Genomic DNA, 25,453 nt, shown 5'->3' with positions numbered 1-25,453 from the left:
GTCTCCTCCCCCTGCTGCTGCCTCAGCCACCAGAGGGGACAAGGTGGGAGCTCTGGAAGAGGCAGCTGGGCAGTGGCAACAAGAGACGCCCAAGCGTGCATGCGACTGCCTCCTTCCGTGTATAAAATGACCCTCAAATTTTCCTCTAATTATTTTAGGAAAAAGTGTTTTATACACTGAAAAATACAGTAGATAGGCCTGTCAGATTCAGAAATAATTGCTGTACTTTGCATATACTGTAAATACCTGTCACCGTAATGGGGAGACAATGATCTTGTGGGTTTTTCTTTTTTCTTTGCCTGCTTAGTCATATGCTCTTGATGAGCAAATTCAAGGCCTCTCCTTGTCCTTCTCAAAATTCCCGATGTTGAAAGATACTTCAGCTGAACAGGTTTTCAAATAACAAGACATTCTCTGGAATGCAGGACACATGACCAGCCTGAGTCACAAGGTCTTCAGTGGAGAAAACATCAGCAGATGAGCTGTACGTCTGGCCACAGCATAGTATCCTAATTTTCAATATGATTTCAGAAATAAAGTGCTAACACTATGCACATTTTGAACTATTGATGTCCTGTGTTTGGATCTGCCGGCTTCAATTAACATCCTTAACCGGACCTGCAAGGTGGACCAACTGAAATGCTAAAATAGTCTCTGAAAACAGCTCCATGTGAGTAGGACTGGGCACATAGATGAAATCTAGAATGAAAACAGAAATTTCAAATCCAGCCTTAAAATAAGATAAGGCATTTTTTTGAGGAAGTAGATTTCAGAGGAGATTATCACCTGAATTCAATTTCTGCTTTTGCATCGGTTTCTTTACTAGTTTCTTGGAACAATCAAAGAGCAGGGGGTATCATTTTGACTTTTAGATTCAGGTGCAAAGTTGGAATTCTTTGGTGGCATTGTTCTAACACACCTAGAGAGGAATGGTCTGAAGAATCAGCCCATAAGTGATTTTTTTCAATACTGTAAAAAGTAGGGGTGTGCAGATTTGTATTTTGGAGCACAATTGCCAGCATTCTTTGGCCAGCCAGTAGCAGAGAGGAAGTAAATAAAGAGCAGAAAGTTATAAAAGTTTCCCTTGAGGCAGCTGTCCCAATGAAGGAAAATAACATTTACTCTTGAACCCTGCAGTACAGCTGATCTGCTCATATTTCAAATGTCCCCTTAGAAAAGAGATAAGACTGGATCTAGACTTGAAAATCCATGGAAGTTAAGATAGTCATTACTGTGACAAACCCAGACCTACTGGGATCTATCACACAGTTACTAAGCTGCCACCAACCATTCCCTATAATAAGTCACACAGACCAGGGATGGATTTTTAAACAATAAAAGAATAAGGTTTATTTTAAATACAAACAGGGTAAATAAAACAATCAGGTGAATAAAATAAAGTAACGTGGCTTATTCTCACACACACAAGCATACAGTTTGGTTCACCTAGAACCTTTAACTTAAAGCACAGACCCTGAACCCATCAGTTCTGGCTAACCCACAGACACCTGAACTTATCAGGTTGGTACTCTGACACACAGTAGTACCCTGTCAGACACCCAGACTCCCACAACAGCTTCTTCTTCCCCAGCTGCTGCTTCGTCCCAACCCAGTGTCTCACAGTCTGTCTCAGCATCTCCCTTCACCACACAGGCATCACATATTTATACAGTACAGCCCCTCCTCCTGATGTCCCGCCTTCCACTCCCCATAGGATGGAACTTTCCCTCCAAACCCATGACAGACAGGTAACATCAGTGCTGTTATGTAACACCTCCCCTCTTTAAAAGTTGTTTTGTAGGGGGAAAGCTAAAAGTGCTTTTCACCAAAAAACAACCTGCATAAAATACAAAACAACATTTATACATACCATATAATACTTACATATACTTACACTCCAAGTTAACCATAGCAAATATGCATTTAAACATTTATCATTTACATTACATCCATTTACCTTTATTAATACAAACCAATTTAAAACCAGGTACATTTTAACTTTTTGTTTTCATTATATACATATAGTCCATGTTCTTTCGCCGTCTTCATTCTTCAGGTCTTCTTGATAAGGCGTCAGCAACACAGTTCACTGACCCTCTGACCACCTTCACTTCAAAGTCATAGTCCTGTAGGTTTAAAGCCCACCTCATAAGTTTGCTATTGTGGGTTTTCATTGTCTTTAACCATTGCAATGGTGAATGGTCAGTACACAGAACAAAATGTCTTCCCCAGATGTAAGGCTTGGCCTTCTGGATCGCGTAGACTATGGCCAAACACTCCTTCTCCACGGTTGCCAAATGTCTCTCACCTTTTTGAAGTTTCCTACTCAGGTAGGACACTGGATGCTGGTCACCATTCTCATCCTCCTGGCACAGAACTGCTCCTACCCCGCTGTTAGACGCATCGGTGTAGATGATGAACTCCCGGTCGAAGTCTGGAGCACGCAGGACTGGATAGTTGATTAACGCCTCCTTCAACCTCTGGAACGCCGCCTCACAGTCGCTGGTCCACGGGATGCGGTCATCAGCCGTCTTCCTCGTCAGATCGGTCAGCGGAGCCGCAATCTCGCTAAACCTCGGGATGAACTTTCTGTAGTAGCCCACCAACCCAAGAAATGATTTGACCTTTTTCTTGGTGTTGGGTCTAGGCCAATCACGAACAGCTTCTATTTTGGCCTCCAGGGGTTTTATCATTCCTCCCCCTACCATGTGACCCAAGTATTTTATTTCTGGGCTACCCAGCTGACACTTGCTGGCCTTTACTGTTAGCCCTGCTGCACTTAACCTCTGCAGCACTAACTCCAGGTGTATCAGGTGATCTTCCCAGGTATTACTGAAGATCCCTATGTCGTCAATGTAGGCCACTGTAAAGTCATTGAGCCCTGCCAAGGTCTGGTCCATCAGCCTTTGGAATGTGGCTGGTGCATTCCTGAGACCAAAGCTCAGGACTCGAAACTCATAGAGACCAAAAGGGCTGCAAAAGGCAGTCTTTTCTTGATCCCTGGGATCAATTCTTAATTGCCAATATCCCTTTACCAGGTCCAATGATGAGATGAACCGACAACCCCCTATGGTTTCAATCAGGTTGTCTAGCCTGGGCATTGGGTAGGCATCAGGAGTGGTTACACGGTTTAACTTCCTGTAATCAACACAAAACCTAATGCTCCCATCAGGCTTGTCCACAAGGACTATTGGAGAGGACCAAGGGCTAGAAGAGGGGACGATTATGTTCTCCCTCAGCATTTCGTCCAGCTCCTTCCGCACCTTGTCCCTATAGGGTCCCGTTACTCGGTATGGGGATACTGCCTGCGGGGGTGCATCCCCTGTGTGGATCCGATGCATCACTCCCTTCACTATCCCCGGCTTGTTGGAAAATACCTGTTGATATTTATTAAGCAGCATTTTTAATTCTTGCTGCTGGTCTTGGGTGAGTGCAGGACTGATCTTTACCTCCTCTGGGTTGTATTTTACTTCCCCTCTACCCTCCCAGAAGGGTAATTCAGCTTCCTCACTCTCAGCTGCTTTTATCGCGAATAAAACCCTCTGTTCCCCTCTGTAGTAGGGTTTTAGGGCATTCACGTGAACCACCCTCCTTGCTTGGTTCTCCTCTTGCTCTATTAGGTAGTTCAGGTCTGACATCTTGGAAATGACCCTATATGGTCCTGCCCATTTGAGCTGCAGCTTATTCTCTCTGCAGGGCCTAAGCCAAAGCACCTCCTCCCCTGGGTCAAAGTGCCTCTCTCTAGCTTTGTGGTCATACCATGTTTTCTGTCTGACCTTCTGAGCTTGCAGGTTTTCTGCTGCCAGCTCTAGATTTCTCCTTAGGTCATTCATCAAGGTGTCTATGTAAGTCACAACGTCTTGTGGGTCATCCTGGGTGATCTGCTCCCAATTTTGTTTGATCAAATCAAGGGGCCCTTTCACCCTTCTCCCAAATAGAAGTTCAAATGGACTAAACCCGGTACTGGCTTGTGGCACTGACCGATAAGCAAACAAAAGGGATTGCAGCTTCTGGTCCCAATTGTTTGGATTCTCTGCCAAGTAAGCCCTAATCATGCGCATTAGAGTCCCATTGAACTTCTCAGTTAACCCATTGCTTTCAGGATGATAAGCAGTGGTTTCCTTGTGCTTAATTCCACAGATCTGCCATAAGCGTTTCATGAGCTTTGATGTGAACGATGCGCCCAAATCTGTGATTATCTCTGAGGCAAATCCCATCCTGGACATATACCCCACCAAAGCATCGGCCACTGTGTTAGTTTCAATGTTAGTCAAGGGTATGGCTTCAGGATACCTTGTGGCATGGTCCACAATTGTTAGGATGAACCTGTTCCCCCTCTTTGTGGCCTTGGGCAAAGGTCCCACAATATCCACCCCTATGCATTTAAACGGAGTGTCAATCACAGGCAAAGGGCACAACTTTGCTTTGGTCCTATCGCGGTTATTCCCCTGCCTTTGACACACATCACATTGTTTACAGAACTCCCTGATCTGCTTCCCTATGTCAGGCCAGTAGAAATTCTGTGTTATTCTCTGCTGTGTTTTGTTCACTCCTAAGTGTGCAGCAAACATGTCAGAGTGACCCCTTTGTAAGATCATGGGGCGATACTTTTCAGGTACCACCAGCTGACTTCTGATCCCATCTCCCCCTTTTGAGATATTCCTCAGGGTTTCTCTATATAAAATCCCCTTTTTCTCCAGAAATCTCACTGGGGTCTCAGGTGTTAGCTGGGCGTCAGTCACCTGTTCAAAACACTTTTGGAGAGTGGCGTCTGCCTTTTGCTCCTGTCCAAATCTGCTGTCTGTGGTTAAGGTTTCCACCACAGCTTCTGAACTTCCCCCACCTGCTTCCGTCTCTGGCTCATCATTACCCCCCTGAACTGTCCCTGTGGTGGCTTGTGAGCGTGTAATCACTAGCACCCGTTTCACATGTTCAGCCAGGTCATTTCCCACGAGCACGGCTGCTGGCAGAGTCGATGAAATCGCTATCCGCCAATCTCCCCTCCAGCCTTGAAAGTTGACAGGTACCTCTGCTACTGGCAGAGAGATTATCTGCCCCTCAATCCCTGCCACCTTCATGCTCTCATTTGGGATTATAAACTCCCTAGGGATGATATCTGGATGGCATAGGGTTACTTGGGAACAAGTGTCCCGCAGCCCCCTATACTGACGGTCAAGTATTCCTACGTCCACCCCTGCTGTCTCAAACAACTGAGAATCTGTTTTTATCAGCAAGCAGCGCTTTACCTCCAGAAGAGGACCATTTTCCTCAGCCTGATCAGCATAGGTAGCTGTTCCAGACTGAGTAGTCATGGCAACAGGCTCCCTCTGTGACAATGAGCTTTGCTCTTTCTGGACACAGAACACAGCTTTTGGCTTGGTCCCACTAGAATTCTGAGGCACCATTCCTTTTAGCTGCTTTAATTTCTCACACTCTGAGATTAGATGACCCTTTCCCTGACAGAAATAGCATTTTCTGGTATATTTTGATTCTCTCTCATCTTGTTTTGGTTTTCCCTCCAAATTCTGAGGGCTTGGTTTCATGCCTGAGGGCTTCCCTTCACCATGGGCCCCTCCCCCTTGCTGGCTTTTCCCTGGTCCCTGAGAGTACTTGCTGTAGGTTTCTTTGGGTTTACCTACAGATTTCCCCTCACCCAAGGGCTTTCTTATTTGGGAGATAAAATCCGCGATTTCTGCGGCTGCTGCCACAGATTTCGGTTTCCTTTCCCTCACCTGGAATTTCAATTCCCCCTGCAGGACTGAATAGAACTGTTCCAGGGCTATCAAATCTTTAAGCTGCTCATAGGTCTCTATTCCCTCCTGCGATAGCCATTTCTCAAGCAGCCTCACCAGTTGGGCCCCCACTTGGGTGAAAGTCTGTTCTGGTTTTTTAGTGAGGGACCTGAATCTTTGTCTCAGCTGCTCTGCATTTATCCCATGTCTTGCAAACACCAGTTTTTTAAACTCTGCAAAATCTTTCATCAATTCCTCAGGCATCTCGGCATAAACCTCAGCCAGGCTACCACTGATTAAAGATCGCATGATGGTCATCTTCTCAGTTTCCCTCACTGAGAAGTCCACAAACGCTCTTTCCACTAAGGAAAAGAACACCTCAGGACAATCTCCCTTGTGGTACACAGGGAATTTCTTCAGGTCAGCCTTAGACAATTGGCCTCCCTCAGAATCCCTATTGTTATTATTGTTCTGGTTCATCAGTTCCAGTTTTCTTAATTCAAACGCCATTCTCTCTCTCTCCATTCTTTCTTCCCTCTCCATTCTCGCTCTCTCTAACCTTTCCTCCATTTCCCTCACCCTCAGTTCATGCTGTTGGGCTAGGATCAATTTTCTGAGTTCTGGGTCCTGCTCTCCTGTGCTGTCACCTTGCACTGAGCCAAATTCATCCTCAGAACCTTGGTCAATCTGGGGGTCTTTCACTTCACTCATTTCTGTTACTTGGCTTCGAGTCAAGGGCATACCCCCCCTCAGAACAGGCTGCTTTAAAAAGTCAAGCCTCAAAATAAAACGACCACTTTTTTCCCTGCTTGCCTCAGAACCAGCTATCCTATAGAGATTGCTGCTGTTCTTCAGCACTACTTGCAACAGTATCGAGTCAGAGCCTACCCCCCTCTGCTGGGCCTCTCAGCTGGCAAGCTAGCTCGCTGTTGCTACGCAGTTTTGCCTCAGCGTTTTCCCGCCAAAACTAGGCTGCCTCAGAGCACCTTAATCTAAGTCTCCCCAGTTGGCACGTTCTTCTACTAGCGCACCTCCCCGTGAGGTACACCTAGAAGATTACCTACGCGCCTCAGACTGTCCCTGACTAGACCCCCCTTGCTCTGGGCACACCTGCCAAGGCTTTGCTGGACCGCTGGACAACTGGACCAGTCGTATCCCACACGCTGGACACCAATCAATGTGACAAACCCAGACCTACTGGGATCTATCACACAGTTACTAAGCTGCCACCAACCATTCCCTATAATAAGTCACACAGACCAGGGATGGATTTTTAAACAATAAAAGAATAAGGTTTATTTTAAATACAAACAGGGTAAATAAAACAATCAGGTGAATAAAATAAAGTAACGTGGCTTATTCTCACACACACAAGCATACAGTTTGGTTCACCTAGAACCTTTAACTTAAAGCACAGACCCTGAACCCATCAGTTCTGGCTAACCCACAGACACCTGAACTTATCAGGTTGGTACTCTGACACACAGTAGTACCCTGTCAGACACCCAGACTCCCACAACAGCTTCTTCTTCCCCAGCTGCTGCTTCGTCCCAACCCAGTGTCTCACAGTCTGTCTCAGCATCTCCCTTCACCACACAGGCATCACATATTTATACAGTACAGCCCCTCCTCCTGATGTCCCGCCTTCCACTCCCCATAGGATGGAACTTTCCCTCCAAACCCATGACAGACAGGTAACATCAGTGCTGTTATGTAACAATTACAAGATACACTCCACTGATTTCAGTAGGCCTACTCAAAGTATGGAATTGAGCTATCATTGTGTAATTTAAAGAGCAGTGGAAAAGAACTGAAAAAAGGACTGTGGAGAGTTTCTCTAAACTTTCCTCCCTGCGCCTTCCACAAAACAGCATCCCGAGAGGGAAATGGGGAAAGCAATAAAGTACCTGGCTCCAAAATTAGAACAATATTTTACTGAGATCAAGCAAGGTCCACTGACTCGCATTTAAATATATTGACATTTCAGAGTAATATTTCTGCTCTTGATTATTTTGAGGTTCAAATAAGAAATAATTATAACCAAAGGGACTTTGGGGAGCTCTTAAGAAGATGAAGAACTAGCAGAATGTTGCTAATTGCCTGAGCAGTTTCTTTTCGTTTGATTTGACTGGGAGCTTCTTTATCAGTTATAAACATTAATGCATCCTAAATTTGACTTATATTCCTGAAATTCACTAGAGCAAACCAGAGGTATGACAGCTTGTTTCTTCTACTTGATATTTATTTAGTACTCATATTGATTGAAAGGGAATGGATACACTTAGCATGTGTCGGCACCTCTTATATTCTCTACGGAGCATGAACTGAGATTAAAGTAATATGCCAGAGAAACTAATCTCATCAACTGCTAGGTTCTGAAGCTCGAATACTTCTACAAATTTCATATGCCAGACACCCCATTAGTAAACCTCCACTGGCAACCAGCACAGGCCAGACTGACAGGTGTGAGAAACCAGAATGGGACTGGTGAAGAGTAGAGAGCAGCAGACTCACACTTACTGTATATGTCATGGTGTGTTGTCTGGTATCAGCCAGGGGGCAAATGCTGCATGGGGTGGAATGGGGAGGAGGTTTTAGGGCATTTCCCACCAAACTAACTCAAGGGTGGCATCACTGACAAGTTCAAGACTAAAACTTGGCAAAGTTAACTTTCTGCTCTACAAGTACTGGGATTCCCCCAACCAGCACAGCCACTGACTAAATCAGTTGGGGAATCGGGATGCTTCAGTCTAAAAAGCAACATTGCCAATTTCTGTCCAAAACTGATCACTCTTTCTCCAATTTGTCACTTGTCAGGGTAACATGTGAGAAACCACTTATGCTTGACAACTGCAGTGTGCCACCCCCAAGAAGCAGGAGGGACTATAAATAAATCTGTAGCACACAACACAGCTAAAAGCAAGTGTTTTTCTCTCATTCAAGGTCAGCTTTGAGGATTTTGTGAGATGCACATATTTGGTCACATGGAGAAATAAGGCGGGTACTGTATCAGCCTATGTGTGTTGTTTGCTCTTCCTACCAGTCTGAAATAAAACACTAATTTAAAAATAACTCTGCACACATTCAAAGTTACTATGCATCTCGATAAGGTACACATTGCCTCAGACATGAAAATGTCTTGGGCTGTCTCCAAACAACATAATACTAGGCACGTGAACATCTCTCCTTCCATTTTTCACTGTTTCTGTCAATTACATTATTTTCTCTTTTCCTGCACGGAAAATTGTGCATGTTTTCATAAGTGTTTTTCCTAATGTATATATTTTAAGCATTTTAAGCTCTTCTGGGATGCAGAGTGGAGGATTGTACTCCCAACCTCTGGCTCCCCAGCCAGATACACTAAGCTATTCAGCTAAGTATTTATCCATCTAACCCAATGTTATTCACCTTGACTGATGAATAGTTTCACCAGGGACTCAGTCAGAGGTGTGTCACATTGCCTTTTACCTGATCCTTTTAGGCTCTGCTAAAAGGTAATTCTTACTTCAAAATACATGAAAATGACAGGGTGGTTTTCATGTATCTGGCAGCATGAAGAGCGCAGCGCGAGGAGCACTTTATATGTGCAACAGGGGCATGTGAGTGATATTGTCAGTATGTATGTATGGGTCTGTGCAGCCCAAGGCTGCACAGTCTAGTTCTTCCAGGATGCACAGTGAAGAACTGAACTCCCAACAAAGTATTTATTTTTTGTAGCAAGAGGAAAAATGAAAAACAAAACAAAACAAAAAACCTTCCAGGTTCCTTCCAGTTAAGTGAAACTGGAAGACAAGCATTTGTTTTTGTTAACAGTCTTGAAAATAACAACTGGAGAAATTCATTAAAATTATTAAGGCAGAGTTCCTTTCTATCTCTATACAAAATTCCTTCCTGGTATCTGTATGTATATGTTGGGATAAGGGGTGGAAATGTCAAAAGCAAGGCTTTCATAGTCTCATATTTATTTCAGGATGGGGGGATCCCATTATTTTCCTGCATTGCAAAAGCAATTACACGGAATCAAATTTTCCTGGCTCCGTGAATATAAACACAAAACAGAGGCTGATAGTTCTCAGAATACATTTGGTGTTTATATATCCTTCCAATCAGGGAGGGCATCCATGTGCATAATTTACAGATTTTTCTTTCCAAACACTCACCCATGGCAACATGATTACATAGTAAATAAACATTAGGTTTAATTCTCTTAATGTGTCCTTTCTTTAGGAAACCATTGTCCCCAGTGTAACATATGACACATATCTAGGAGCGTACAAAGAACAAACTTTTTCCAATTGCAAAATCACAAGACCCACCAATGACCTGGCTTTCTTAGGCTGAATTTTCAATGAGCTTTATCTCTTTATATCACTACAAAGCTTTACACTTACAATTCCACAAATCAACAGTTTTAAAATAGCTTTTACAAAACATTCCATAGAGAGATGGAATAATATGTATTAGGAGAGATGGAAACAATGTCAAAAATAAGATCATAAAAGTATTTTTTTGTTAAATCTATCACATACTCCAGCATTTAGAAGTCACATTGTGGAGGATTAAGGTAAAGAAAAATGGAATTAGGGATCACATATTTATACTCCATTTAAAAACAGGAAAAGATTTCTTTAGGGATTCAAACATATATCCAATCATCATAAGCAAGTGTGTGACCTGTTGTACACTGTAGGAGTTCATATAACATAAACCACCATTGGTATTATACTATGTCACCACAGTAAATTAATTTATTTCGCTGCAGAAAATTAAGGAGTCCATATTAGATAATCATCCAAGAAAATAGTTTTTAAAAATGTTTTTCAATCTAGAAGCATTACCGTAAAATATGCTATTAGTTCTTCCTTTCTGAAATTCTAGCATGTGAGGCAGAGTTTCCCACATGTGTTCTCTGTGTCCTCCCTCAGGTATCTTCACTGTTCTCAGTCAGAAGATCCCTAAGTTCCCATGAGTTTCCATGGCTGCATAGGGATTCAAACCCAGGCTGTAATCTATCACTCTATCTGTTACATAACACTGGGTGTCACATTGATTTAATATACATACATGGTTATTAAATAAAAATTAATTCTTAGGATCCAGTGATAAATCCACGTTTCATATGCTTCTATTTTTTCTCTTTATTAGCCTGTTTTAAAGGCCACAATTCCTCTCCAGAAGCGGGCTTCTCTTAATTTTGTGGCTGCTGTTCCCATCTGCAGTGATCACGGAGCCCAAGAAAGTAAAATCTGTCACTGCCTCCATATCTTCCCCTTCTATTTGCCAGGAGGTGATGGGACCAGTGGCCATGATCTTAGCTTTTTTTATTTTGAGCTAATGACCATTTTTGTGCTCTCCTCTTTCACCCTCATTAAGAGGTTCTTTAATTCCTCCTCACTTCTGCCATCAGAGTGGTATCATCTGCATATCTGAGGTTGTCGACATTTCTTCCGGCAATCTTAATTCCGGTTTGGGATTCCTCCAGTTCGGCCTTTCGCATGATGTATTCTGCATATAAGTTAAATAAGCCAGGGGATAATATACAGCCTTGTTGTACTCCTTTCCCAATTTTGAACCAATCAGTTGTTCCATATCTAGTTCTAACTGTTGCTTCCTGTCCCACATAAAAGTTTTCCAAACTTGCAGGCATATTGAGTGTAGCACCTTAACAGTGTCATCTTTTAAGATTTTAAGTAGTTTCACTGGAATGTCATCCCCTCCACTGGCCTTGTTGTTACCCATGCTTTCTAAGTCCCACTTGACTTCACTCTCCAGGATGTCTGGCTCAAGGTCAGCAACCACACTATCTGGGTTGTCCGGGATATCCAAATATTTCTGGTATAATTACTCTGTGTATTCTTGCCACCTCTTCTTGATGTCTTCTGCTTCTGAGAGGTCCCTCCCATTTTTGTCCTTTATCATGTCCATCTTTTCACAAAATGTTCCTTTAATATCTCCAGTTTTCTTGAACAGATCTCTGGTTTTTCCCTTTCTATTATTTTCCTCTCTTTCTTTGCACTGTTCATTTAGGAAGGCCCTCTTGTCTCTCCTTGCTATTCTTTGGAAGTCTATATTCAATTTTCTGTAACTTTCCCTATCTCCCTTGCATTTTATTTCCCTTCTCGTCTCTGCTATTTGTAAGGGCTCGTTGGACATCGACTTTGCTTTCTTGCATTTCATGTTCTTTGGGATGGTTTTTGTTGCTGTCTCCTCTACAATGTTACAAGCCTCCATCCATAGTTCTTCAGGCACTCTGTCCACCAAACCGAATTCCTTAAATCTGTTCTTCACATCCACTGCGTATTTATAAGGAATTTGGTTTAGATTATACCTGACTAGCCCAGTGGTTTTCCTACTTTCTTCAGTTTAAGCTTGTATTTTGCTATAAGAAGCTGATGATCAGCTCACAATCAGAACCACAATCAGCTCCAGGTCTTGTTTTTGCTGACTGTGTAGAGCTTCTCCATCTTTGGCTGCAGAGAATATAATCAATCTGATTTCAATATTGCCCATCTGATGATGTGCATGTGTAAAGTTGCCTCTTGCATTGTTGGAAAGGAGTGTCTGTGATGACCAGCTTGTTCTCTTGCCAAACTCTATTAGCCTTTGCCCTGCTTTGTTTTGAATTCCAAAGCCAAACTTACATGTTGTTCCTTTTATCTCTTGACTCCCTATGTTATCATTCCAGTCCCCTATAATGAGAAGAACATTTTTCTTTGGTGTCAGTTCTAGAAGATGTTGTAAGTCTTCACAGAATTGGTCAATGTCAGCCTCTTCAGCATCGATCGTTGGGGCATAAACTTGGATTACTGTGATGTTGAAAGGTCTGCCTTGGATTCGTATTGAAATCATTCTGTCATTTTTGAGATTGTATCCCAATACAGCTTTTCCCACTTTTTTGTTGACTATGGGGACTACTCCATTTCTTCTACGGGATTCTTGCCCACAATAGTAGATACGATAATCATCTGAATTGAATTCGCCCATTCCCATCCATTTTAGTTCACTGACACCCAGGATGTCAATGTTTACTCTTGCCATCTCCTGTCTGACCACATCCAGCTTACCAAGGTTCATAGATCTTACATTCCAGGTTCCTATGCAGTATTTTTCTTTGCAGCATCGGATTTTCCTTTCACTTCTAGGCACATCCACAGCTGGGCGTCCTTTCGGCTTTGGCCCAACCACTTCATTAGCTCTGGAGCTACTTGTACTTGTCAGATGCTTCCTCAGTAGTATGTTGGACGCCTTCCAACCTGAGGGGCTCATCTTCCAGTGTCATATCTTTTAGCTTTTTGTTTCTGTTCATGAGGTTTTCTTGGCCAAGATACTGGAGTGGCTTGCCAATTCCTGCTCCAGGTGGATCGCGTTTAGTTGGAACTCTACACTATGACCTGCCCGTCTTGGGTGTCCGTGCACGGCATAGCCCATAGCTTCTCTGAATTACTCAAGCCCCTTCGCCATGACAAGGCAGCAATCCGTGAAGGGGGAAAATACATAGCACTGTAAAATACGTACAGTGGTGCCCTGCTTGACGATTACCCCATTAGATGTCGAAATCGCTTGACGAGTTTTTTGCAATCGTTATAGTGATCGCAAAACGATGATTCCAATGGTTTTTTTATTTTACGACGATCAGTTCCCTGCTTCACAAACCGTTTGTTCACATTATGACGATTAAAAACAGCTGATCGTCGGGTTTTCAAAGTGGCTCCCGGCTGTTTTCTGGACCTATTTCTGGAAGACAGCGATGCAAAATGGCTTCCCCTATGGAGAATCTTCGCTGGACGAGCAGGTATTTCCCCCACTGGAACGCATTGACCGGTTTTCAATGCATTTCAATTGGGTTTTTACTTTCGCTTGATGACGATTTCGCTTAACAGCGATTTTAATGGAACACATTATCGTCGTCAAGCGGGGCACCACTGTACTCTCAAAGTCAGTTGTACACTTTTCTTAGATACTGTATGTTTCATCTAAAAGATGCTCTGGGCCTTCTCTAGTCTAATATTTATTGCATCATGATTTCATGCAATACATTGTTAAATTGTTAAAGAAAAGCAATATATTAATGTGAAAACATAAAGAAAAGATGTAATATTAATTTGATGTGATAATTGTTGTTGTTGTTGTTGTTGTTGTTGTTGTTGTTGTTGTTATATTATCCTGACCAGACCAGATGGGTGGGAGATAAATCAAATAAATAAAAATAAATAATATATAAAATATTCACATTACATATTTTTAAAATTAGTTACAATTACCAAAATTTGGCCAAATTTTACTCATCCCTTATTACTCTACAAAAATAATCAAATTAGATGCACTCAGGACACTACATGGACTCTTGACATCAACCCAGCTGGACTACAAACTGACAACTTACACATTCACCAGTAACATTACTGATTTGGCTTTAATTGGCTTCCCCTGCCTAGTGAGTAAACAAACCTGATCTTAGCTTTCTGATGGATATTGCTATGTTTCTGCGTGGCCTTTTCCCCACACTCCAGCAAAGCAGGAAACTTTTTCAATGTTCATATAGCAGGGGAAGAAGTATATACAGATTTATAGGCTTTTTTGTCTGAATCGCTGGTTACCAGAGGTGAAGCATTAAACCACACCCCCAAAGGCCAGTTGTAACCAGCTTTGATTTCACCTTAAGGAGCACCTGGTAGATTTCTGCCATGAATTTTTTGGGACACGCACCTGTAATTTTTCTGCACTGTCTACAAATTACTGGCACAGGTATGAAGAAGCGAGTTTTAAGCCTGAAAGCTTGCAGTTCATTTGATTTTTTTAGTGGTCTAATAAAGGTATCACCTTCTATTGCACTTGTATTGTGTAAGGAACACATGACTCTTTTTGTTGCATTTCAAAAATCAAATTAAAGTAATTTAAATCATTAATCATAATGCGAATAGTATTTAATGATTCAAATAAAGCATTCTAAAACTGTTGTTCAATATTGTAACAAATTATGGGTAATGAATTGAGTTTAAATACATCATTCCGAACTCCTTCTACAGTTCAGGATTTCCAGTTGTACAGAGAGCTGTTCTCTTCAGAAAGTCCTTCCATTCAAGACAACAGAAATGGCAATAGAAGAGGTGAAAGTACGCCATGTGTTTAGCCTGAACATATGCACATACATAGTGCCTAAATGTGTTACAGATATATAGCGCCAGGTCATATGAAAATTCATATAATTCCAGCCTTGAAGAACTGCTTTCCATTAATGTTTTTGCAAATATATGAAAGATTTGGATATCACTAATACCAAATATAAAACATCTGTAATACAAAATTTTATATCTTAGTACTTTTTATATGCAGTACTAGTAAAATCATAATGTCAGGTAGCAGACAGGTGAAAATATAGCAGAAATGAACTTGTACCTCCTATGTTCTAAATGGTCACATAAAAGCTGAAATAATTAATCTGTTTTTAAGTTCCGTGGTGTAACTTTTTAAATGCATCTATGAGAAGTCAGTCACACTGGCTCCATGAATGTGTAAAAATGGCTACTGTAATTGTTTCCATTTGAGAACCAAGCGCTAAATAAGTTACTTTGAATGAACAGGATGGCACAGGAAGTAGAAGTGATGGTTAATTAAGCTGTGGTTATTGGGAACTAATTACACATGGTAAGGTGGAGGCTAAATTGTTGCTGTCTTGTAGCCAGGTTTATTTTGTGAGCTCAGAAAATGTTTTGAAAATCTAATCTCAGGTGCAGAGTGCTTTAGTTCTATCCCAGCTACTTCTATTTAAACATTGCTAATTTTCTGACATGTTTACAGTCTTATTCTTGAGAGCACGTTGATACAAATGGAAGCATGAGTGTTAAGTAGCTTCAGGCTTAAGGCTATTTTCTACCCAAAAACCTGTTCTCTCCTATGTTGTAAGCCACCCAGAAAGTGAGAATGCTGAAGAGGGTGTTATAGAAATGGGAATAATAAATAAACATTTATTATATACATAGACCAAAATCCTGTTGCATATTTTAAGGAAGATCATAAATTTCAGTCTGTCCTCATACGTAAACAATTTTTAAGGGTGCATGCTTGTGTTGGCTTCGTGCATGTTTGTATACCCCTTGTGTTGTATACCCCTTGTGTTGGCTTCGTGCATGCTTGTATAACCCTCCAAGTGCTGCGACTAGGGTTCTTTGTTTACTGGCGAGGAACGGATCCAAACTTATGACTTTGCTTACATTACACAACAGACATAAAATGCAGAAAGCTAGAATACTTCAGTCATATAATGAAAACTGAGAATTGTTACATCTTATGATTCAAGATAAAATAAATTGGAAAAGATATGCAGGAAGGAGAAGAAGACATACACTAAAAGAAAAACCCTTGGAGGCTGGTTTACAAGCAACACAACATCATTGTAGGAGCAAAAGAACAAAAAGAAGAATTTAATGTTAACACCTTAGCATCTGTTCCTAGGTTCTGACTTATATGGAGATACAGAATGTTTGAATAGGTCTATATTTCAGAGTCAATGAGTGACATTTATGCGAAAATCTCTGTTCAGCCACGAAATTCATCAGAGGACTTTGGGGCTCATCAGCCTACCTAACAGAGCTCTCATGATGATAAAGGGCTCAGGGGGAGCAATGTAAATAAATGTACAATTTATTGCATAGCATCTGCCCCCTCTTGCCCCATGTAGCCTCTTGAGTTTCCTTGCTACACAGAGGGCTGGGGAAAGACGCGAATTCCCCAGAACTGGGAAAAGGCACTTTCCACCAGTGGAACCCTTCTGTCCACAGACTGAGGCTCCTGGCTCAAAGCCAAAAAAAGTTTAACTTAATAACTAGGGCACACCAAAGGACCTATCCTGTTTTACGCTTTCATCCTGCATGTACATTATATCTGTGATAAATCCAGTTCTGAAGACAACAGCTTCATTTTAGAAAATGTTTTATGAAATTGTTAAACATTAATTCAGAATATTTTCTCTCTGCCAAAGTAATTTTTCTTCAGCTTTTTGTTCAATTAGTTGGTAGTGCAAACTGGGAGGTTTTTGCTAAACATGAACCTCAAATCAGAAACATCATAGTGCTAAACCCCAAGTCACGAAAAAAAAACTATACTAAAAGGGAACCATGTTTTCTGAAGGGACAGAAAAGTATAGAAAGTCAAGTAAAATGTAACAATAAGTAAATAAGAATGCTGTATGGATAGTGATAAACCTAGACAGCATCTAAAAAAGTAGAGACATTACCTTGCCAACAAAGGTCTGCATCGTCAAAGCTATGGTTTTTCCAGTAGTGATGTATGGAAGCAAGAGGTGGACCATAAATAAAGCTGACTGCCAAATAATTGATACTTTGGAATTGTGGTGCTGGAGGAGACTCTTAAGAGTCCCCTGGACTGCAAGGAGATCAAACCTATCCATTTTGAAAGAAATCAACCCCGAGTGCTCACTGGAAGGACAGATCCTGAAGCTGAGACTCCAATACTTTGGCCATCTCATGAGAAGAGAAGACTCCCTGGAAAAGACCCTGATATTGGGGAAGTGAGAAGGCAAGAGGAGAAGGGGACGACAGAGGATGAGATGGTTGGACAATGTCACCAAAGCTACCAACATGAATTTGACCAAATTCCAGGAGGCAGTGAAAGACAGGAGGGCCTGGCGTGCTCTGGTCCATGGGGTCACGAAGAGTCAGACATAACGTAACGGCTAAACAACAACAACAATGGATACTGAGAAAAGATGAGTGCAGAACTAGCTGCATTGATAAGAAGGAATGCTCTGTCTGGAAGAGTCCAAGAAAGTTTAATCTCTAAGGTGCCAGATTAGTCTCCTTGTTTAGTTGTTTCTTTAGAAGGTAGAGGGTGTTTTTTTTTAAAAAAAACTTAGATAAATGTATTAATTGTTATTGATGAGAATTGCCTACTAAACAGTGGATGTGTCGGCACTTCTAGTGTATGAGGACCTTTGAGGTTTTTTGAAAGTAAAGGAAAAAAAAAGCATATACAAATACAATGTGACCTGCTACATTTAAGAAGAATTTTGTCAGGATGGGGCGGGATGGACCCAACACAATATATCACAATACCTCAGTAAGTGACAAAGCTATAGAAAAAGTTAAGTATTTGTATCTGATAAGAAACACTGACTGCAAGATGTTGGTGGATATGTCAATAGCCTTCTACATTCTGTATCTTCCTGGCTAATACACCAGAGCACTGGATTCCCATAATCCAACAGCCAGCATAGCCATGCTGTCCATTATAGATCAAAATGTGTTAGACAGGGTAAGGCTACTTCCCATAGCTGAAGCCTGGGCAGGAGAGCCATTCTCAATACAAATAGCATGCTTTCAATTATGTTTCAAGAAGCATTGGAAGGGACCCAAAAGAGACACCTCCCCCCAAAAAATGTGTTTGACTTTTGATGAAAAGCTGAAGGAACAAATTTTGAAGGGTAAAATTTAAGTTAACATGAATCTACTTTAATATATTCTTCTAACACGATGGACTAAATCAATTTTTTGTCCTACAATATGGCTTACAACAACAAGTGGTTTAGGTATCTGGCTGGGGACCCAGAGGATGAGATTCAGTTCCCCACTATGCCTCCTTGACAGGGGCTGGACACAATTATAGGGTCCCTTCCAGCAATGCAGTTCTAAGATGATGATGATGATGATGATGATGATGATGATGATGATGATGATGATGATGATGATGATGATGATGATGATGATATCAATCTGCCTTCTCATTATGACTTTTCTTACAAAAAACCTTTGTGTAAATTCACTCTCAGGGAAATATAAATGCCTGTGTGAATCATGGGATGCTTTCAAACATCTAACAGGTTGCCATCAAAAGACAGGATGTAAGTGTTAATTAAAGCTACTGGAGGCAGCACAAGTAACAACAGGAACAAGCAGAAGTAGAGAAAAATACACTAGAATTTGAATACAGCTGTGTTCTTCCCTAAGGTACTTCAATGAAAAATGTATTATCATCTTGGATTTTTTTCCCCGAGCCCAGAGAATGTACCACTATGGACCTGGTATGTGGTAGTGGGCAGTTTACACTCAGACTGCAAGATTAATGATTCTTTAGTTTTAAGAATTCTTTAGTCAGCCCACTTACTTTGTAGTAAAAGAAAGACTGCTCTGTAAAAAGAGTATCACTATATCCTAAACAGAACCACAGAAGATATCCGAAGAATGCCTCAACAGCCCTTTATAGCCATTAAAATGGCTTGACCAGCCTCATTTGCATTTTATATTTCTCAGAAAAAAAACTGTCTGATCACCATGGCGTGCAGATCTATATAATTTATATGATAATAGCAGTAGTACTAGCAAATGCACTAATTGCATACTGAAGGCAGAAAAAGGATAAGGATTACATGGATGTTCACTGTTATACAGGAGTTCAAAAGGATACAAATGTCCTTTTACCGAGACAACAACCTTTCTGATAGCTCCTTCCTCCCGCATTGCCTCTCCCCTTCCCCACCTCCAGATACTGGTTTAATCTAAACTGGCTACTGCTTAACTGGCACGGAATTGCCCCTTTACAAAAGAAATCACATCATCATATTCATACTCCAGCTCTGTAACAATTGCTGTGGGCAATGTGTGTTAGCAAAGATTGAAAAGCTTAGAATCTCAGCACACTCTGCCAAACAAGATGGGGAAAGGGCAGCCTAAGAGTCAAATTTGCTACAAACAAGCCACCCTCCAGCCTGAACACACACTTGTTCTTCTCAGCTTTCGATATCACCATGAGAGCAGATATGACACACACGAGAGAAGAAATGCATAACATGTCAGGAGCTAAGACACGTAACTACAGCCGTAATTAGACACCCTTTCCCTTCATTCTCTGAACATTTTCTCTTTATAACAATCCACAGACAAAGCGAACTCTTTTTATGCTCTCTTTAGCAGCAGCAATGAAAACTTAATCGCCTACCATTTTCTTTGCACTCTTCGGGAGGTTTAGCCTTTTTTGCAAGTCGTGGATCCAGCCATGATGTTGTCTTTGTGTTGTGGCTGAAAAGAAAAGAGATCGCCCTGATCAGACACATGCTATACAGAATCAAGTTTATTCCTTCCGATGCAGTTGGGGTGGGTGGATAAGGGGGGAACAGAGATTAGAGCGACAAAATTGTAATCAATATAGTTAATTTGCTTACTGGTTCTAAGTAGACCTGAAGGAGGTGTAAGAGTAATTGTGCAAGGCAGCCTCTAAATTTGGCAGCCGCAGCTCCTTGTCCTCAAAGCAGCTATTTTTATTAAAATCAACTAGAATGTTGCCAAGTTAACCTCATTGAAAATGCAGAACTCATCCAGGGCAAAAGGAATTTACAGCATTCTCCAACCGAAAAGGGGTGCAGCTGATAGGCTTCTATATCCATTTTGTTGGACTTCAGGTATAGAATTTGATTTAACTTTAAAGGAGGAATGTGTATGCACGTATATATTTAATTTCTGAACAGCCACATAGCAGGAAAAAATGCAAATTCCAACATCCCTCTGTTTTCAAACAGGATGATTAATAACACTTCATTAAAAAACAACTATTATCTATTTCATATCTAATTGGATCCAGTGATTAAAGTACATTTTGCAGAAGCTGGGACAGAACAGATTCATTTATTATGACCATAGGTCATCCATCCATTTAAAAGCAACACAGTAGAAATGAAACAAGTAACAACAGTCCTAATAATCTTAAGTGAAGAATATTATACTCAGGACAGTCTTAAAACTCCACTGCCACATTCCATGGCATGTTCCCAATAAGACTGATGGAATGACTTACTAGTTGCTTTCTTAGTGTACATGCAACTGCACAGAATTTTGCAATCTTGGCTGTAGCTTCACTTGACAAATCAGAAAGAAGGAGATAGATATAATACTTATCAAACCTGCCTGGGGGTAGAAGCCAGCAAGAGTCATGAGCCCGTCTTACTGAGCCTGGAATAATCTTGTTTCCTAACCACCACAACAAAAGTGAAGTTGCACAGTGTTGCTCATTACGATAATCACGTCAGGTCAATGAATGTTAAGAACAGCTAACTGCCAAACTTTCTAAAAATGGATGGATCTAGTGGTACTTTCCTTTGCCGTGCAGAAAGTACTGCCGTTCAGGCAAGGTGGAGCACTTGTTTTTTTTTTTTTTTGTTTTTTTTTTGGTGAGCCATGCGGAACAGTCCCTAGTGCTCCCCCAAATGCAGTTTCTGGGTGTTGGAGGAGCCTCTGGAATAGTGCAAGATAGTACACAACAGACGACATATTTAACGGATTGGAGAGGTGGAATTGGTCTCCCACCTTGCATGAAAGGACACACTTTTAGCTATCTTGGAATTATTCTTGGAAATATGCTGAGATATTCACTTCGCACAGAGCCACTGCTGGATGCACCCCAGAATTTATGTAATTTAAAATACATGATTTTTCTCATACATTCTTACACAAAGCCTTCCTCTCTTCTTTCCCACATACACTGACAACCCTTTTTAATTTATTAAACACATCCTGGGAATCCACTTGTTTTGTACTGTTTACATCTTGCTGAATTTTGTACTGTTTACATCTTGCTGAATTATTAAGGCTTTTATTCATGCAACATTAGTTGACTAATTATTTAAAAAATGCATGTAGGCCATTTGTTATGAAGGTGGTGTTGATAGCAAAAGATTGAGACACCTGAAAAAATACAAACACATCACTGCTGTTGATTGACATTTGTGGCAGTGGTAGTGTGACAAGTAAGTACCCAGTGTGGTGTATTGTATAAAGTGATAGACTAGGACCCAGGAGATCTGGGTTCTATTTCCCACTCAGTCATGGAAAGTTACTGGGGCGGCGGCGGCGGAACTGGTAAAACCATTCCTTAAATATCTCAGTTACTTTGAAAGCCCTATTAGGTTCACTATAACTTGGTACAGAACAGCAAGTGTGACAATACTAGTGGGAATGAAAGAGCCTCTTTTTTTGACTTTTATCCTTTATTGTTATTCCTCTTTTGTTTTGAAAAAAGTAGAGGAATTTGAATCTTGAATTTTGAATCTTGAATATGGAAACAAACTTCACAGTGCTTGAATTTTAGAATTTAAAAGCCCTGTAGATAACAGAGCAGACTTCATCTAGAGTTAGTTCTGCTTAGAGTAAATCTAATGAAAACAATGGGACAAGTTAGCCATTACTAACAATTCCCACTGATATAACAACTCCCAGAAATAATATACCATGTGTATAGTTTTGAATTGCTGGTAGAATTCTCTTTTTGTTACACGGTAGAAACACAGAGATCCACAGAGGAGAATAGCTACAAGTACTGTACCCCAGAGTCCACCCCTTTCTCATTAGCTGGCACTAAAGCCTCAATAACACACTCTTAGACATTTGTAGGAGAGAGAAAAAATGTTAAATGTTGCTTGAAATTACAGACTTTCTTTACTGCACACATGCTAGCAACTGAATAGATCAATAGCAACAAACAACTGCCACCAACCAATGAAAGAAAGGGACGGAATACGAAAAAGAGAGGCAGGGCTCTCTTTGAAATCTAAGGCTGGAGGGGGGAAATATGTTAGTGCTAGACAGATAGGCAATCATCCTAGCCCAGGAAAGTCCCTCCCAATCATTCAAACTACAGACAATATGCCAAGTGGTAAAGAAAACTCGCAACACGTCCGCATGCGTACCTCAATCTAGTATGAGATATTCTGTGACTGATTGCCATTATCTGAGTCCGAGAAGGAATTCCAGTCTAGAGCTAGTCTGTTTAGAGAATGACCTTAATTCCCCTCTAGCATAATGACTGTTGCATTGTTGCATATTTTCTGAATGTGGCATCTTGCTGATTGGGTTGTACATAAAGCTGGAATTGGGTAGGGATGTGAAGAACACTCATTGAACTGTTCATTTTGTCAGCTAAGCATTTCTCAACTTTCCGGGACAATTGGGTGTAGAATTTTCAGTGTGTGCAAGATTCCTCAGCCTTAGGTGAGAGCAACACAGAGAGTGCATTTTTTTCCCTGTCACTGTTTCTGTAATTTGCAGAAATTGTTTTTGCATAAAACTATTTATTTTATTTTTATTTTACAACATTTTTAGCCGTGCCATTACCGGTGGTCTCTGAGTGGCGTACAACAATATTAAAACTTTAAAAACATTAAAATAGGCAATATTATAATAATATCCTATATTAAAAGCAATCATTAAAACATTAATAGTAATAAATCCTGTTGCTCATATGGCCAGCTAAAGAATACTATTTAATTAAAATGCTGGCTAAACAGAAAGGTCTTTGCCTGGCGCCGAAAAGCCAAAAGTATTGGAGCCAGGCGGATCTCTATAGGGAGGGCGTTCCAAAGTTGGGGGGCAACAGCCGAGAAGGCCCTATTTCGACATGCCATCCCCCTCACCTCTTTCAGGGATAGCACCTTCAGAAGGGCCTCCTGGCTTGATATCAGAGGCTTCCCTTTGGGAAGCAAAGTGCATGTGTGGAAAGCACAGGAGGAATGGTTGATTTTTTAAAAGATGCAAGTAACCCCTATGATGCTTGTCTATGCCTCAGGTTAGGAACCACCATAAACTAGGACAATTTTTTTCTACTTATTTTGAAGTGTTTATTTGTGCAGTTGTATTTAATTGGCTTAATAGCTCGTGTTCTCTTTTCTCATGGAGAACTCTGCAACATACCATTCCCTATCATTGGGCAAGAATTGCCTCATAGTTCCTCAGTCTCACCCTTATGTGGCAAGAAGAGACCACCAAGGATTTACTAATGTGTAGATGCTTCTTGTTTGGACTAGGTGACTTTCTGTTATCTCTACTTGTGATTCAGTGACTGGAATCCTGTTGCACAGTTATGTGGATGCCATAACTTTGGGAGTGTGAATTGCCATAAGTTAAGAAATCTCCATAAACATCTGTTGCCTACTGAGCCAAATCACTTGACAGGCAACAGATAAGCTTTATCAACATTTCTTAACTTTCACCAATTCCCTTCCAAAAGTTATGCCATTCACATAACTGTGCAATAGGATTTCAGCCAGTCTTCTTCAGGATGGTAGTAGTAACCAGCAACAATCCAAGAGTTTGCATTATCACTTACCCTGTTTCCCCCAAAATAAGACCTAACCTGAAAATAAGCCCTAGTAAGATTTTTCAGGGTGCTCATAATTAGAGATAGGGGTATTCGTATACGGACGGTCCACTCATCGATTGGACATGGACAGCACGATTCTACGAATGGCTCTGCAGCACGCAATCCGCTTGCTACTCTTGGCAGGCGGAGGGAGGACAAGCCTCACTGCAAGGCCAAAGAGTGGTGAGCGGATCGCTCGCTGCGGTGCCATTGGTAGAATTGCACCACCCACGTCCGATCGGTGAGTGGACTGTCCGGCCCCATGGGGCTGGACGCTCGTTAATGCCACCTGTGCAGGGATATTCATATTTATATTTGTTTATGAATACCCCCATCTCTATTTCTAATATAAGCCCTAACCCCAAAATAAGCCCCAGTTAAGGGAAACCCTGCCCTCCGCCACTGTGCAGCAACCAGAAGAAGATGACATGATTGCATTTGAGTAAATGTAGATTGTTGTACATGAAAAAAAAACATCCCCTGAAAATAAGCCCTAATGCGTTTTTGGAGCAAAAAAATTAAATATAAGACCCTGTCTTATTTTCAGGGAAACACGGCACATAAGTGATAGACAAAGTGTGGCCTATGAGCTTTGTACTACCCCTTGGCTCTCAGTGTAGCTCCTCAACACCACTTTCCAGATACTTCGGAAAAAATATTTAAGGCCCTCTGGATTTTCCCTCAGAATTGTGGATAAAGTGGCAAAACTGCCCCCTGTGTCCCCCAAGAGTTCAAAGGGCCCTTTTTAAAGTCACAAATTTTGGTGGGGTATTGGTGGGATACAGTTGTAGCCTAGAGCTCAGGAGAAACTAGTTATACATAACACAGTTACCACTAACTAGTTAATTTATGAGTGTGTAACTAAGTTAATAATATTATAATAATTTTTAAACTATGGATCTAGAAGGGACCATATGGATCACTGAGTGTAGTCCCTGTCAAGGAGGCACAGCAGGAAACTGAACTCCCAACCTCCGGCTCCGCACCCAGATGCCTAAAGTACTTAGCTATCCAACAGTCACACTAAAACAAATTAATAAGAAGTTGCAAAGTTACTTTTGGGGTGGAGTAACTTAGTTACTCCTCTTCATGGATTGCTGCCTTGTCGTGGCGAAGGGTCTTGAGTAATTCAGAGAAGCTATGGGCTATGCCGTGTAGGGATACCCAAGACAGACAGGTCATAGTGGAGAGTTCTGACTAAACGCAATCCACCTGGAGTAGGAAATGGCAATGGCACTCCAGTATCTTTGCCAAGAACGTCCCATGATCAGAAACAAAAGGCTAAAATATATGATGCTGGAAGATGGGCCCCTCATGTCAGAAGTCGTCCAACATGCTACTGAGGAAGAGTGGAGAACAAGTACAAGTAGCTCCAGAGTTAATGAAGTGCTTGGGCCAAAGCTGAGAGGACATTCAACTGTGGATGTGCCTGGAAGTGAAAGGAAAATCTGATGCTGCAAAGAAAAATACTGCATAGGAACCTGGAATGTAGGATCTATGAACCTTGGTAAGCTGGATGTGGTCAAACAGGAGATGGCAGGAATAAACATTCACATCATGGGCATCAGTGAACTAAAATGGAT

At 41.3% G+C, this 25,453-nt stretch overlaps 1 protein-coding gene across 50 annotated transcripts in view; it reads right to left on the bottom strand.

Moving 5' to 3' along the window:
* MAGI2 (membrane associated guanylate kinase, WW and PDZ domain containing 2) overlaps positions 1-25,453 on the bottom strand; it is an 889,129-nt gene that overhangs the window by 284,940 nt on the left and 578,736 nt on the right. For all 50 annotated transcript variants that reach the window (XM_073000722.2, XM_073000721.2, XM_020789967.3 and 47 more), the window contains one exon: positions 19,683-19,762. In XM_073000722.2, coding sequence (XP_072856823.2) covers positions 19,683-19,762 — 80 coding nt within the window. The remainder of the gene's footprint in view (positions 1-19,682; positions 19,763-25,453) is intronic.

The sequence above is a fragment of the Pogona vitticeps genome, chromosome 5 (assembly GCF_051106095.1).
Source record: "Pogona vitticeps strain Pit_001003342236 chromosome 5, PviZW2.1, whole genome shotgun sequence".
Lineage (NCBI taxonomy): Eukaryota > Metazoa > Chordata > Lepidosauria > Squamata > Agamidae > Pogona > Pogona vitticeps.
Note: the sequence above shows the minus strand (reverse complement) of the source record. Positions and strands in the feature narration are given on the sequence as shown.